This window comes from Gigantopelta aegis, chromosome 5, assembly GCF_016097555.1.
Source record: "Gigantopelta aegis isolate Gae_Host chromosome 5, Gae_host_genome, whole genome shotgun sequence".
NCBI lineage: Eukaryota > Metazoa > Mollusca > Gastropoda > Neomphalida > Peltospiridae > Gigantopelta > Gigantopelta aegis.
In genome coordinates, this window is record NC_054703.1 from 34,837,069 (window position 1) to 34,853,653 (window position 16,585).

The following is a 16,585-nucleotide window of genomic DNA, read 5'->3' on the forward strand; positions in this document are numbered from 1 at the left end:
TCACATTTATCACCAATCGCAGGACTTGTGGTGTTCACTTCTCTATCAAGAGTGAGGTGCACGTCGAACTTTGACCCAGCCGGAAGTTATTTGGTTTAGTACTACCTGTAGGATTTGTGTGTTTTTATTTATTTACTTTTTATACGGGTGGATGTGTATGTGTCATAGATGTTGTTGTCGGTTTTGTTTTGTTGTGTCTAGGGGGGGGAGGAGGTATTAAAATACTCCTGTTTTGTCGCTTGATTGATTAAAATATTTAAATTGTTGTTATTTAAATATAAATCCATGTGGATAAATATATTTGGAATTACCTTTGGAAGAGGTGCGGGACGTAACCTAGTGGTAAAGCATTCGCTTAATGCACGGTCGGTCTGGGATCAATCCCCGTCGGTGGACCCATTGGGCTATTTCTCGTTCCAGCCAGTGCTCCACAACTGGTGTAACAAAGACTGTGGTATGTATTATCCTGTCTGTGGGATGGTGCATATAAAATTTCCCTTGCTGCTAATCGAAAAGAGTAGCCCATGAAGTAGCGACAGCGGGTTTCCTCTCTCAATATCTGTATGGTCCTTAACCATATGTCCGACGCCATATAACCGTAAATAAAATGTGTTGAGTGCGTCGTTAAATAAAACATTTCCTTGATTGGTTATAAGAGTTTTATTATCTAAGAAGAAATTAGGAACATGTACAGGGAGAGGGTATTTTCTCCATTTATTATATAACATTTAGTGAAATATCTTAAAGTATCAGTGAAATAAAAGTGTCGTCAGTCACTCAGTGACGATAACACATTTTAGAGTGAAAGTTTCACTATTTCACTCTAAAATGTGTTATCGTCACTGTAGAAAGTGTTACCTTTACTGTAAGAAAGCCGGAAGTATTTTGCTGCTTGTAAATTGCCAAAAGTTATATAATAAATAGAATTTTTTATTTTTTTTGTCAATTATGATTTATATTTCATCTCGTGAAGTTTGCAATCATATTACCCTCGTCACACAAGCGCGACTCGTGAGATATGATTACAAACTTCACTAAACGAGATATAAATCATGTTTGACAAAAAAACATGAAATACCCTGTATATATGTACTGGAGAAGAAGTATATGACCCCAACTACAAACGTCGGTCGCTACAGTCAAGATACCCCTCCTCCACCCACTGCAAAAATATCTGCACACGTGCCTTAAAAATGTAAGTAAATTGCAATTTTAATAATGAAACAAAAAATACAATAAAAGTATTTTCTGAAAACCTTTTTAAATGGCTATGTCTAGGATAGTTCGTGTACGTTCGTCACGTCGTGAACTCCCGTTAGAGGACGTCTAGGATAGTTCGTGTACGTTCGTCACGTCGTGAACTCCCGTTAGAGGACGTCTAGGATAGTTCGTGAACTCCCGTTAGAGGACGTCTAGGATAGTTCGAGTACGTTCGTCACGTCGTGAACTCCCGTTAGAGGACGTCTAGGATAGTTCGAGTACGTTCGTCACGTCGTGAACTCCCGTTAGAGGACGTCTAGGATAGTTCGTGTACGTTCGTCACGTCATGAACTCCCGTTAGAGGTTGTCTACGCTCACAGTGCCTTTGGGCATAGTGGTCAGAAAACATGTGCAGAAACCGGACACTGCGCCACCGTTGACATGTCAGAAACCTTGAGATCGAACACATATGTCAGAGGATCACGTGTTTTTCTCGAAACACAAACGTGATTTCGAATGGTTAAAGTTTTTTGTGTTTAATGACACCACTAGAGCACATTGATTTGTTAATCATCGGCTATTGGATGTCAAACATGATATGCTAATTGTGACATGTACATGTAGTCTTAGAGAGGAAACCCGCTACATGTTTCCATTAGTAGCAAAGGATTCTTTTATATGCACCGTCCCACAGACAGGATAGCAAATACCACGGTATTTGATATACCAGTCGTGGTGCACTGGTTGGAGCGAGTAATAACCAAATGGGCCCACCGACGGGGATCGATCCCAAACCGACCGCGTATCTAGCGAGCGTTTTACCACTGAGTTATGTCCCGCACCTTGATTTAGAAGATATTTTGATGTAGTACTAGTGGTGGTTGTGGTAGTACTGGTAGTAATAGTAATAATTGTTGTTATTGCTGTAGTAACAGTATTAGTAGCAACACCAGCAGCAACAGTAGTAGTAGTGTATTTATTGTATGCATAGCCATGACATATATAAACCTATTAAAAAATATATAAAATTGATATTTAGTGAAAAAATAATGTGAGAAAATCACATTTTGCACTCAATGCTTCGTAAATGAAAAAAAAAAAAAACGGTTTTTCACACATCACGAGTTGACATAAACATTATATTGGAAAAAAAAAACCCATGAAATAGTGAAACAGCCTCTATATATTTATAACATTTAAACACTTGCGCTTTATGAAAATCAAATAGGATTCGTAAATTCGCCCATGTCAGTCCATCAGTTCATATACGACACCACTGGAACACTTTATTAATTAACCAACAATGTAGTTCCATGTGGATTTTCCCATAGCCAGGACAGCACATACCACGATCTTTAATATACCAGACGTGGTGCTTATTTGAGACGGGGAAAACAATCAGAGAATGGGTCTCCCGAGGTGGTTCGATCCTACGACCTCAGGCGAGCGCTCTACTGACTGACCTCGACCCCCACCCACCACCATCATTATCAATGTATGTTCTTTTAGGTTTATAAATTATATAAAATATTTTACTCTAATTCGATTTCTGCAATCATTTCTTAGTTGTTAAGAGAAACAAATTAATTTTCGTTTCGGTTATTTTGTCTGTTACGTATTTCTATCATTCCGATCGACTTGACTTCGCTTTGCGACTGTTCCTGATCCGTCGCGGTAAATACGTTATACACGAATCACGTATCAGTTGCAGTGATGACAAAATTGAAGTCACTCATGGCAACCTTGTTAAAATGTGGAGACTTGGAAAATACTTTTCACTACATTAAACAGCTGTAAACCTGCGCGGCGATCCTTTTTTTTTTCTTTTTCTTTTTTTTTTCCTTTTTTTTCTTTTTTTCCGTGAAATGACCTGGACGAATAGAATTTGTCTGGGGTGCCACGGATCACAAGGTCGAATATTGGTGTTTAACTGTTTAATGAAATGTTTTTATTGTGAAATCTGACAATTTCATTCTTGTGTGTGTGTGTGTGTGTGTGTGTGTGTGTGTGTGTGTCTCCTCCCCCCCCCCCCCCCCCCGAATCTCACATTTATACGTGTGCGTAGCTGGTACAGCCATTTCAGAAAGAGATATTAACCGTAATTATTATATCGAAGGTAATGGCTGTGAAATGATCCTACTTCGCGTACATGCAATCTGTATTACATGTATATTTAACCATGTTACAAAACGATTAATACGTTTATATCAACGTATATGTTACATAAATCGCTGTCTCAGAGAGGAAACCCGCTACATGTTTCCATTATTTAATGTCTTAGAGAGGAAACCCGCTACATGTTTCCATTAGTAGCAAGCGATTTTTTTTATAAGCACTGTCCCACACACAGTATAGAAAATACCACGGTCTTTGATATACCAGTCGTGGTGCACTGGTTGGACCGAGAAATAACCAAAATGGGCCCACCAACGGGGATCGATCTCAAACCGATCGTGCATCAAGCGAGCGTTTTACCACTGGGCTATGCCCCGCCCAATCTTGCACTTGGAGTCAACAGGAGCTCCCCCCCCCCCCCCCCCCCCAAGAATGCTTGGCTATACATACGATTTATCCTTAGATTCCAGTCTTATTATGTCTTATCAGTCTTATGAAATCAGCGGTTCCGCGAACACTAACGGCAGTTATTCTGTTATCGACAACTGCGTAAGGTCGCCAGAGACAAATAAGTCGGGTACAATTCATCTAGCACAAAAAGGATTAAAGATGTCGTTCATAAAATCGCCAAAAAATGTGACTTAATGTTGGATTTGGCGGAAATATTTCATCACTAATTAGCAAAATAAAACGAAAAAAAGGAGGATATTTTCTGTAGTTTTTAGATCTATCCCCAGTTTAATTAGCCCACTATGTACATATCAACCCATCTGCTTACATATAATTAGACATAATTCATTCCGAGAATCTCAGAAATTTTTTACTGCGCTATTTGTGTCATTCTGGGCATGTTTTGTTTTTTCGTTGTGGTGGTGGTGGTTGTTCCGGGTTGTTTTTTATGGGGGAGTTGGACGGGGTGTTGTTGATTATTTATTTTTGGTTGGTTGGTTGGTTGGTTTGAGAGAGAGAGAGAGAGAGAGAGAGAGAGAGAGAGAGAGAGAGAGAGAGAGAGAGAGAGAGAGAGAGAGAGAGAGAGAGAGACGCACACACACACAGACAGACATACAGACAGACAGACACGCACACATATACACCCCTGTAAACACAAGAACACGACGTCATTTCATTTCAATGCAACATATTTTCGTGCTTATATCCAATTAAGGTTCAAGCACATAACACAGCTATCTGGGCTGTATGTCTGTCAAGGACAGTGGGTTAGTGGTTAATTCTTTGTGGTTAGTGAGAGAGAAGAGAGTGTAGTGGTCTTACACCTACCCATCGAGTCGTTAAAACTCGCTCTATGGGTGGAAGCCGGTACCGTGCTGCCAACCCAGTACCTAGTGGTTAGTGAGAGAGAAGAGGATGTAGTGGCCTTACACCTACTCAATAAGTCGTTAAAACTCGCTCTGGGTTGTGGGAGCCTGTACCGGGCTGTGAACCCAGTGCCTATCAGCCTTATGTCCGATGGCTTAACAAGACAAGTCAAGACAAGACAAGACAAGACTTTATTTACACTCGGGCCGTTACACAACGGCATAGGAGGAATATATACATAAACATTTTGTTATATACACGTGACAAGATGGTTGACAGTAAATACATTAATTACAATACATACACAAACACATATACAAACATATACAATCACTACATCACCGAGGCCGGTAAGAACACTACGCGGCGGTCGCCCCCCCCCCCCCCCCCCCACCTCCCCCTCCACCCCCCACTGTCTTCTCATCCTGTGATGTCTTCCTACGCCATCGTGAATCGACTGGCCGCAAGTCATTACGGAACGACACCCTTGGGAATCGCTTTGGCGTACTTATAAACGGATAGCAGTGGAATGATTACACGAGTTTATTATAGTCCAAGTTAGACCAGTAAAAAAAAAATCCAATTTGCAGTTTGGGCATCTCTATCAAATTAAAGGATCGGGATCCCAACTAGTTTCGATCCCTGGGGACCGCCGCCGTATGTATATACTTACGTTACATAACGTTGGCAAGACATTTTTTGTTGTTTAGATTTTTTTAATTTAATAGACGTGGATTTTTGGGACGTAAACTATATCCTTTTTTCTATGAATACAACCCTCAAAAGTATAAGTCGTTGTCAAGACTTTTTCGTTTTTAGATTTTTAAAATTTAACAGACGTAGATATTTGGGACCTAATCTATATCCTTTTCGCTGTGAATTCCACCTCCATAAGACTTAGTATAAGTCGTTGAAAATATTGTTACGGAAATACGTCGCGTCTGAAGACATGTTATTATGTGAAATGGTATCAGTCAAACCGAACCCTCCCTCTAATGTCCAACTGAGCTGTCTCCAAGACTGGCACAGCGAAGACCGGGGTATGTACTACCCTGTCTATATGACAGTGCATGTAGAAAGTATCTAGCTCAGTCGGTAGATCACTCGCTTGGGGTGCTTTGCGTTGTAGGATCGAATCACCTCAGTGGACCTGGTATGTGCAATCCTATCTGTAGGATGGTGCAACTTTTTTTTCCCAAGACTAGGAATCAAAGTTATCAAATGTTTGATATCCCATAGTCGACGATTAATAAATCAGTTTGCTCTTTAATAAAAGGACAAATCTCTTTCATGTTCATAAGTTTAAAAGTTAAATGCATTCGCCATTCTAACCTTCGTAAAATAAAGCCGATATCTGACAAATTTTCGTTGGGAAATATTAAACAGAAAATGTCATTCTCAATGTATATCGGTGGTATCTATGGTAATGTCTATAGAAGTTTTGTTTTAGAATATGTTAACATTAACACAAGTGAGAATTGATTTGGTGTACTGTAACCCTGGCGCGGTTTAAACATGTGGTGAAGACCGAGCGTGAACCTCCATTACCGCAGACATATTTATGGGTATGGGATCAGACCGGTGCGCCCACAGTCACTGTTAGCCCGTTATAAACCTTACGTCCATAGGACATCATACAAATAGTGATCTTTACAAACTGCCATTTCCTAAAATTACCCATCAGCCTTTGTGAGGCAGACAATTTATTACAGTTAGATGAGAAATGGACATTGGAGAGCCCCACGCCCCCGTGTTTACTCCCTTTTTATTATCATTTATTATTAGTATTAATAATAACCATTTTGTAATTAAACCAAATTCTGTAGTTGGTTTATTTAGTGAACTGATGGTTTGACGATTTGACAATGGATGTCTCATATACAAAAACGTTAAAAGTTTGTTTTGTTTAACGACAACACCAGAGCACACGGATTTATTAATCATCGACTATTAGATGTCAAACATTTAGCGACTTTTTACCCATCTTTGTCTTCTTCTTTTTTTCTAAATTAAAGTTTGTTTTGTTTAACGACACCATTAGAACATATTAATTTATTAATCATCGCCTATTGGGTGTCAAACATTTGGTAATTTTGACATAATCTTAGATAGGAAACCTGCTACATTTTCCATTAGCAGCAAGGGATCTTTTATATGCACCATCCCACAGACAGGATAACACATACGATGGTCTTTGATATACCAGTCGTGGTGCACTGGCTGGAACAAGAAATAAACCAATGGGCCCATCGACGGGATCGATCCCAAACCGACCGCGCATCAAGCGGGGTTTTGCGGGGGTCTTTGTTTTTGTTTTTTTAAACTGGTACATTGTTTTAAACGACGATGACTCCTGTGAATAGCATTGCCAAATTACGTGAGTTTATTACGAAAGTAATTTTTTTTTATATTTTTGTACTAGTGAAATGAAATGGTGTTAGAGGATGGGAGTAAGAATGCACGTTAAATTGGGGAATCGTGGATCACTGGATGGAAATAGAAACAATCCAACTGTTGCATTAAGGCAGTCCTATCTAATGACTCGGTAATGACTCGGACAGATACCACTTAAAGTCGCAAACTCTAATTTCGTAGGCGTACAGTGGGGGGTTTGGGTTTTTTTTTTTTTGTATAATGACACCACTAGAGCACATTGATTTATTGAAATTGTTTTTCAATGTATATACGTGTGTGGTTACTTTCTGTGCCCACGTTGGTAGCATGCGTTGTCTGTAACCTAGCAACTGTGTTCCAGTCTTGCCCTGCTGTCTTTTGGTGTTGGCTCTTCGCCATGGTCTGCTAGCACATACCACGACCTTTTATATACCAGTCGTGCTGCTCTGGCTGGAAAGAAAAAATATGGATCCACCGACGGGGGTAGATCCTAGACCGACCGCGCATCAGGCGGACGCCTTACCACTGGGCTACGTCCTGTCTCTCGCGATGGTCTGATACTGCAATATAAAATATAAGCCTCCTATCGGCTGTGATCGTCTGCGATCACCTGTGAGACATGGGCAGCATCCTAGGCCATCTTATTTTGCATATGCATAACCGCATCTAGGGGGCGGGACTTAGTGGGCTATTTCTCGTTCCAGCCAGTGCACCACGACTGGTATTTCAAAGACCATGGTATTGCTATTCTGTCTGTGGGACGGTGCATATAAAATATCCCTTGCTATTAATGGGGAAAAAATGTAGCGGGTTTTCTCTCTATGACTGTGTCAAAATGACCATATGTTTGACATGCAATAGCCGATGATTAATAAATCAATGTGCTCTAGTGGTGTCGTTAAACAAAACAAACAAAACCGCATCTAAGGCTTATAAAAAAACCCTGTGTATCTGGGAATCCGACCCAACCATACCTAAATGTTTTTGGCATGGTCTCGAAAATACACTGTTTTTAAAGCGTAAGGGGCAGACATTAGAGGGTTTGGTCTCCTCTTAAAAAAAACGTTTAATCTTCATTAAAACATTGACATCTTCGGTTTTTCATTTAGACATAGATGTTTCGAATTTCGGTGTGATTCAGATAATCAGGTTGAAATGTGTTTTTCACTCGTCTGGGAGTTCCAAGAAGTTCTTTCAGAATTATCGTTTCACTGTGTGCCCCATTGGGCTATTTCGCGTTCCAACCATTGTTTTACAACGGCCGTCGTATTTACTATACTGTCTTTGGGATGGTGCATATAAACAGTTCCTAAACGAAAAGAAATTTTGTTTTATTTAACGACACCACTAGAGCACACTGATTAAATAATCATCGGCTACTGGAAGGAAGGAAGGAAATGTTTTATTTAACGACGCACTCAACATATTTTATTTACGGTTATATGCCGTCGAACATATGATTAAGGACCACACAGATATTGAGAGAGGAAATCCGCTGTCGCCACTTCATGGGATACTCTTTTCGAGGAATTTTCTATATGTACCATCCCACAGACAGGATAGTACATACCATGGTCTTTGTTACACCACTTGTGCGGCTATTGGATGTCAGTAGTAAACAAAACGAGTAGCCAATGACATGGCGGCAGTGGCTTTCCTCACTCATTATCTCTTTGATACTGAGGAGTTGGAGGGTTGTTTGGGTTGGTTTGTTTGGGGGATAATTTTGGCATTTTTCGTCTGGGAGTACCATTGTTCTTTTTACCACTGCTCTCACCAACAGCGTCATTGCTATCAGTAATAGATCTTCGCCTTGCCACTGTAATAACAATCTTTATTTGCATATTCTATTTTTTTAGGTGACTACGACAGTTCGGGCGATAACGATGCCGTCTACAAGATCCACCCAGCCAGAATCCTGATGACAAGGTTACGGCAGTTGATGGTCGGCAATCCGATTTTCCCCATCAGACAGTCAAAGCGAGGCTTGGGTCACTGCATTAACAACTGTATGCGAGGCGGTGGCAGCATGAACTTCATTCAGTGCAAGTCACTCTGTCACTGGTAAATACATTTTTACTAAATATAAGTGTATTTCAGCAGTTAAAAGCATATTGTCACAGACTACTGACCTATTTAATGGTCTAACAAAATATTACCTGAACAAAAATAATTTGATTTGTCCCTAAATGTACTTTATTTAACCATCTTCATAGCCATCATACTCCATTTATTAATGACATTTTGTAAAAATAATTGAATTATGGCAATGGTCCATAATTCAAAAACTAAAATTGCTGAGTGGGATGGCATGGATTTCACTCCATCATGGTTCAGTTAAGGTGATGTGATAGCTAGATTTGGTTTCCAACAATTAATGTAATTTTTATTTATTATCCATTTTTGGAGAAATAAGGTCCTTAAATTCGTGACAGTATGCCTTAAAACTACTTTAGATAATTTGTGAAAGCAGGAGTCGAAATTCGCTGAAATTACAGAATTTGTTAAATATTTAGCATATTTGTTCCCCTTGTTTTTGTTTTCTGAATTAAAGTATGTTTTGTTTAACGACATCACTAGAGCACATTGATTTATTAATCATCGGCTATTTGATTTCGAATATATGGTCATTTTGACAGTCACAGAAAGGAAACCCGCTACATTCTTCCATTAGTAGCGAGGGATATTTTATATGCACCATCCCACAGACAGGATAGCACATACCACGGCCTTTGATATACCAGTCGTGGTGCACTGGCTAGAACTAGAAATAGCCAAATGGACCCACCGACGAGTATCGATCCTAGATCGACCGCGCATCAGGCGTGTGCTATACCACTGGGCTACGTGCAACTATACATATATGCAAAATATATTTTACTGTAGCAAACCCAGTGAATATCCTTTTAAAAGTACACATATGAACCTAAAGCTATTGGTAGCAAGATCATGCTAGTTCTTATAAGAGAAAGGTCAAATTGATTACACAGAACTCAATTCTTTCTTCTATAATGGTTTTCTTCACATCATAAAACAACTGTATAAAACTCTAGCTTTGTGTAAAGCATAATCCAGCAATGTTAAAAAAGAAATCAAGTCTTTAAATATAATGCTCATGGAGCCTAATATATTTTCAGTGAACTTTGTTAATGGAGTTCTTGGTCATTGATTTATTATCAACTAATATGTTATAGCAGGCAGTCTAGAATGGGGGGGGGGGGGGGGGGGGGGGGGGTGTTCAATCGTAATTAAGATCAGTTGTATATGACATGTAGTTACCATGGATAACTAAATTATTTATATATTTTAATTTTACAATATAGGCCAAGCGATCCTATTCATCTGTATTGTTTTTATTCAAACTCTGTTCTCAACTATGTACAGTTGTACATACATTGGTCAACATTTTTTCCAATCAAGCAGGAAGCGTGTTAACCTAGGAAGAGGCCTTCCTTTACAAAATAAATACAATTTCATTTTATAATTAAGATAGGTATTAGCTTTTATTCAAACTCTATTTTCAATTTTGTACAGTTGTTCTTTCATAGGTCAAGATTATTTCAATCAAGCAGAAAGTATGTTAGCCTATGAAGAGATCTGTCTTTACAAAATAAATATCATTTCATTTTATAATTAAGACAGGTGTTAGCTTTTATTCAAACTCTATTCTCAAATGTGTACAGTTATACATATATAGGTATAGATTTTTTAAATGAAGCAGAAAGTACGTTAGCATAGGTAGAGATCTGCCTTTACAAAATAAATATCATTTCATTTTATAATTAGCACAGGTACTAGTATTATTTACAGTTTTGTTTATCGCATTCACTCGGGTTTCGTTAAACTGCATACAAGTCGAGCATTCTCTGTGGATAAACAGATTTACGGCGTACACGTAAATAGTTCCTAAGCACAAATATTAAAATAAATATTACGTCATGGGGTTGGTTTCTTTACCAACATAACTAACTGAACCGAATAATCGAATATGCACAGCTGGCAAATAAACATTTAAAAAGGGCAAGGCTTTTAACAGCAGCCAAAGCAAAAGCTGATCCAACGATAATTAATTCCAGTTTTATGCAATCACTGCAATACTGTGCATACGTGTACTTTTAATGTTGAAGCTTCGCAACTAATGTTAGTATTAATCTTACTCCTATATAGCCGATCGATGCTACGACCTTTCGAAATTTGGCGAGCGCTCTGCCACTGGGCTACATCCCGCCCATGAAAGTTGAGAACCAGCATCAGAGAAATTAAATAAATATTAGTCAGGCGCGTAGCTAGGCATATGCACGAACGCACCTGTGGATCATTGAAAGCCGATCTTTAAAAACAAAACAGCCTAGAAATTAAATTTTAAAGTAATCTTGTGCAATCTTTAAAGGGATACTAAATAAGAATTCATGTTCTGATCATAATTTGAAAGCAGTGCAGCCTTCTACGTTAACTTTTCCACCTAGGAGCCAGATGGCGCCTACTTATATTTTTATATAGATAGTATGAAATGTTTTAGTCGCCAAATGAAAAAAAGGTCGCATATCCGACTAAAATCGGTCGCAATGTAGAGGATTGTATTAGGAGTACATGACGATGAATATTATTTTATTGTTTTGCTATTACATTCTCGCATACAAAATCCTTGCACTTTTCAAAACGCTTAGTAGAGATGCATTTAATAGTCACTTTTTGTAGTAATGTCTGCTTTAAGATGCCTGGAAATAGCAGACTCGTTGGGACGATATCTGAATATTTGAAGTACGGGTGGGTGTGTGTGTGGGGGGGGGGGGGGGGGGGGGGTGGGGGCTCACAATCTCAAGTGGGGCACATTCTATAGTGGGGACACATTCTATAGTGGGGGCACATTCTATAGTGGGGGCACATTCTGTAGAGGGGTTGTCTTAGCATCTTGTCTTGTCACAATGTCAAGTGGGGCCACATTCCTTAATGGGGGTTGTCTTGTCACAATTGGCCTACTTGCATCGTGTGGGGTCGCCTTTAGCGCTGAGATTACCTTAAGTGCATATCAACCTCTTGCACTAAACGTTAAAGTTTGTTTTGTTTAACGACACCACTAGAGAACATTGATATATTAATCATCGGCTATTGGATTTCAAACATTTGATAATTTTGACATATAGTCTTAAGAGAGGAAACCCGCTACATTTTTTCATTAGCCCAGTGATAAAACGCTCGTTTGATGCGCGGTCGGTTTGGGATCGATCCCCGTCCGGTGGGCCCATTGGGCTAATTCTCGTTCCAGCCAGCCTACCACAACTGGTATATCAAAGGCAGTGGTATGTGTTATCCTGTCTGTGGGATGGCTCATATGAAAGATACCTTGCTACTAATGGAAAAATGTAGCGAGTTTCCTCTCTAAGACTATATGTCAAAATTATCAAATATTTCACATCCAATAGCCGATGATTAATAAATCAATGTGCTCTAGTGGTGTCGTTAAATAAAACAAGCAATAGATCTTTTATGTGCTCCATACCCCTGAGCTACGTTTGCCCCGTTTTGTTTATACCTTTAGGAACGGAGCTGTGAAGTGTTTGTGAGTGGAAAACAGACATGTCAAAAACCACCATAAAAACTATCATGGAATCAAAATTTCATTACTTAAGCAAGACGAATAATGCTTTATGGCGCCGTCTGTGTTAACCGTGGAATAATATGGAGGAAAAGAGTAATGTATTCACGCATTAACTGTCTCTATCTAGGATTGCAAAATATACTGATGAAAAAAAAAATGTATGGGAACATACAAGGTATTTGAGATCACATTCAGTAAAATAATGAGATGGAATGTGGATTTTCATCGGCCTCGGTAGTGTCGCTGTTAAGCCATCGGACTTACGCCTGGTAGGTACTGGGTTCGCATCCCGGTACCGGCTCCCACCCAGAGCGAGTTTTAACGACTCAATTGGGTAGGTGTAAGACCACTACACCCTCTTCTCACTAACCACTAACCACTAACTACTAACCACTAACCACTAACCACTAACTACTAACCCATTGCAATGGACAGACAGCCCTGATATCTGAGAGGTGTGTGTGTGTGTGTGTGTTGTGTGTGTGTGTGTGTGTGTGTTTGTTGTTTTGTGTGTGTGTGTCCAGGACAGCGTGCTTGAACCTTAATTAATTGGATATAAGCACGAGAATAAATTAAAATGAATGAATGAATGAATTTGGATTTAATTGTCAGTAAAGCAGCAATCTAATTAAAATTAGCTCCACTGGTTAATTACTATATATTACATGTGGATCTAACAGCATCCCGTTGTAGATCATGTCCAATTGACCATTCATTCGACCAATCAAAACCTTACTTGCAAAATCATGCCAGTGATTTGAAAAGAATTTGAAAAAATTCGGGATTATGTTGAGGGTATACGAAATGATTCGGGTGAATTACGAAGTATGCGGAAACTAATTTCAATATAAAAGTTTATATAAAATTCGTTTCAAGACGAAAAAAAACCGTGATGGTATAGCCATAAAATCTGTTTATACTAGTATACAATACAGATTTTATTACTGCACTTTTCTCCCTGTTTTGTAATGTTGAAATAAACCAACAAGTTCGCCTATTGCATAAATAGTCTCGTCCGATATTTTTAGAATTTGTATGCTCCCAAATAACGCTATAAAAGGCGAAGTGTAATTGGTCGATATTTAAATTGTTATTTATGGGTGAAATGTCACCTGGATATGGGAGTCCATGCAATGCTGTTAGATCTACTGGTAGACCAGTAGAGCTAATTTTAATCAGATTGTGTAAAGCAGTTAACTTCCTGATATTGCAGATGAGGATTTTGGTTGTGGTCAATTTTTGCTCTTTCTATTTATGTGTTGCACTATTTTTTTCCCATCAGTATATTATCAAGGAAGTGCATGGTTCTCTCACAATATCTTTTTCTTTCTTTTTTTTTTTTTCTTTTTTTTGTGGGGGGTTTTTGTGGGGGGTTTTGTTGGGGATTTTTTTTTTTTTTTTTTGGGGGGGGGGGGGTTAAATCTCGTGGGAGGTATCACTCCGTCAGCCTCCATTATTGTTAAAACGCGACTGGTCGCCGTTACCCTCATCAAGCGGAATGTGGGTCGAGGTATCAGTGTACCCAAATTACAGCCAATCTACGTTGAGCTACCGGTTCTCGTTAAGGCTCTAATATCGGGAGCACTTGTAACACAGAAACACTATAGATTATATCATCCATTAAAAAGAAAAAAGAAAAAAAAAACTTCTTTTTTTCTTTCCTTTTTAACGTTTTATCCGAGCCAAACTTAAATCTGTAAATATTATCAAAATAAACATTCTAATACCAGGGTCCTGCTAGAAATGATCCCGATGTTTAAAGCAGCGGTATTCATGGGAAGAAAAACAACAACATTAAAAGGCTGTAGCCGGGCTAAATATCACTTGTGACTAGATTAATCCGTTGTCTGTATCAATGGCTTTGAAATGTGGATAGTCCATTACGCAACACTAGTTTGGCGTATTTCAGAATATTATTATTTTTTTTTTTTTTTATGTCCATGGAAATATTGAAGGAAGAATATGTAAGTTTTCTTATTTTTTTTAGTGGGGGGGGGGGGGGGGGAGGGGTTGTTTGTTTTTTTGGTGGGTTTTTTGTGTTTTGTTTTTTATGTCCATGGAAGTATGGAAGGGGAAGTAAGGAAGGAAGGAATGTTTTATTTAAAGACGCACAACACATTTTAATTAAAGTTATATGGCTACCGCCACCACCTCCATCCCCCACCACACACACACACACATCAACGCCCCCATCCACCCCTACACACCAACCTCGCTACGCCACTGTCCCTACCCGTGAACCTACACAGTATGTTCGAATCCTGTCAAAATACCATTTGTCGTCGTGTTTTGTTGATGGGGTGGGGCGGGGGAGGGGGGTATTATTGTAACTAAACCCGATATCCACTTTCTTCGGCTTAATATTTTTTTTTAAATGCAGCGAGCCGCTTTCTGGTTCGACAGGTTTGCACGCAGGGCACTGTTCATAGATAGCCCTGTGGGAAAACGCTAATATCGTCACCAATGAAAAGTGTTTTGGTTCAGTGCAACCCTAAAGGCGTACACTGGCAGCAGGTTTCCAATACAATAACACCATCTGGCTGCGATGCATTAGATCTTAATAGCACGTCACATTTCCAACCGCAGTCAGTGTCACTCGTCTTAGCCCGCCATTAATCGTCCATTGTGGACAGAAACAATGCCGGCGGAGACGGCCGCATCACCTAATTGAAAGTAGTTCCCATTTTCGTGCACTTTTACATCGACGCACGTGACGCGTCGCGCGTGGAATGACGCGTAAGTTGTCGATTTCGACTGGCTTCGGCGCGGTTTTTCCATCTATTACGTGCGCGAAACCGAAGTCGTGTTTAGGGCGAAGTTTGGTTGGTACAGTGCGGGGGTGGGTGGCCGTTAAGTAATTAATTAAGACAGATAAAGTGATTAAAAGTCCACAGTCTTCTATTTAAAAACAAAAAACACGGTACGATTAAAGGAACAGTTAAAAGTTGGTTTTGTTGAACGACACCATTAGAGTACGCGAGTACCGAACATTGGTTTAATAATAATCGGCTGGTGAATCTCGGACGTTTGTTAATTCTGACGTGTCGTCTTCAGAGGAAACCCGCTACATTTATTTTTTTATTAGCAGCAAAAGATCTTTTATCTGCATTTTCACACAGACAGGATAGCACACTCCTAGGCCTTTGATATACCGATCGTTGGGCACATGCATCTTTTAGAGTCCTACCATAGTTTGACACCCAATAGCCGATGTATTTTTCGTGCTGGGGTGTCGTTAAACATTCATTCATTCATTCTTTTAGAGTCCGAACTCAATTTCCAATGATGTCACACGCATACAATTTGTATGACGTTGCCATAACGTTAGTGTCTCAGACTCTATTAGAAGGAAGGAAGGAAATGGTTTATTTAACGACGCACTTAACACATTTTATTCACGATTATATGGCGTCGGACATATGGTTAAGGACCACACAGATATTGAGGGAGGAAACCCGCTGTCGCCACTTCATGGGCTACTCTTTTCGATTAGCAACAAGGAAACTTTATTATGCACTATCCCATAGACAGGATAGCACATACTATGGGCGTTGATGTGCCAGTTGTGATGCACTGGCCGGAGCGAGAAATAGCCCAAACCGACTGGCATCAAGAGAGAGCTTTACCACTGGGCTACGTCCCGCCAACAGACTATTAGAGTATCGATTCCAGGCTCTAAACGTTTTATAAGGATCAGGCCTGGTTGGGGTGAGAAAACACACAAATAGGGCCCACTATGATTCTCTGCTGACACCCACAATATGGGCGGTGTCACCCACGCCGTCATTGTCGTGTTAGGGGCGACAGGAATATATAAAGGGGGTGGGAAAAGAGATGTGGTTGAGAACATGATTCCTTACCCACCTCACCCGATTATGGCAGTGGTACCGGACCAGTTTGTATTTGGTTTTGCACTCGGAAAGTAATTTCTCTCTACCAGCTATTTAAATAATAAAATAA

The 16,585-nt window shown here is 39.6% G+C and overlaps 1 protein-coding gene across 2 annotated transcripts in view; it reads left to right on the forward strand.

Annotated features, from left to right (window-relative positions):
* The window catches only part of LOC121373239 (teretoxin Tan14.1-like), a 36,404-nt gene that overhangs the window by 10,713 nt on the left and 9,106 nt on the right, over nucleotides 1-16,585 (forward strand). For both annotated transcript variants that reach the window (XM_041499743.1, XM_041499742.1), the window contains exon 2: nucleotides 8,886-9,090. In XM_041499743.1, the coding sequence (XP_041355677.1) occupies nucleotides 8,886-9,090 (205 nt within the window). The remainder of the gene's footprint in view (nucleotides 1-8,885; nucleotides 9,091-16,585) is intronic.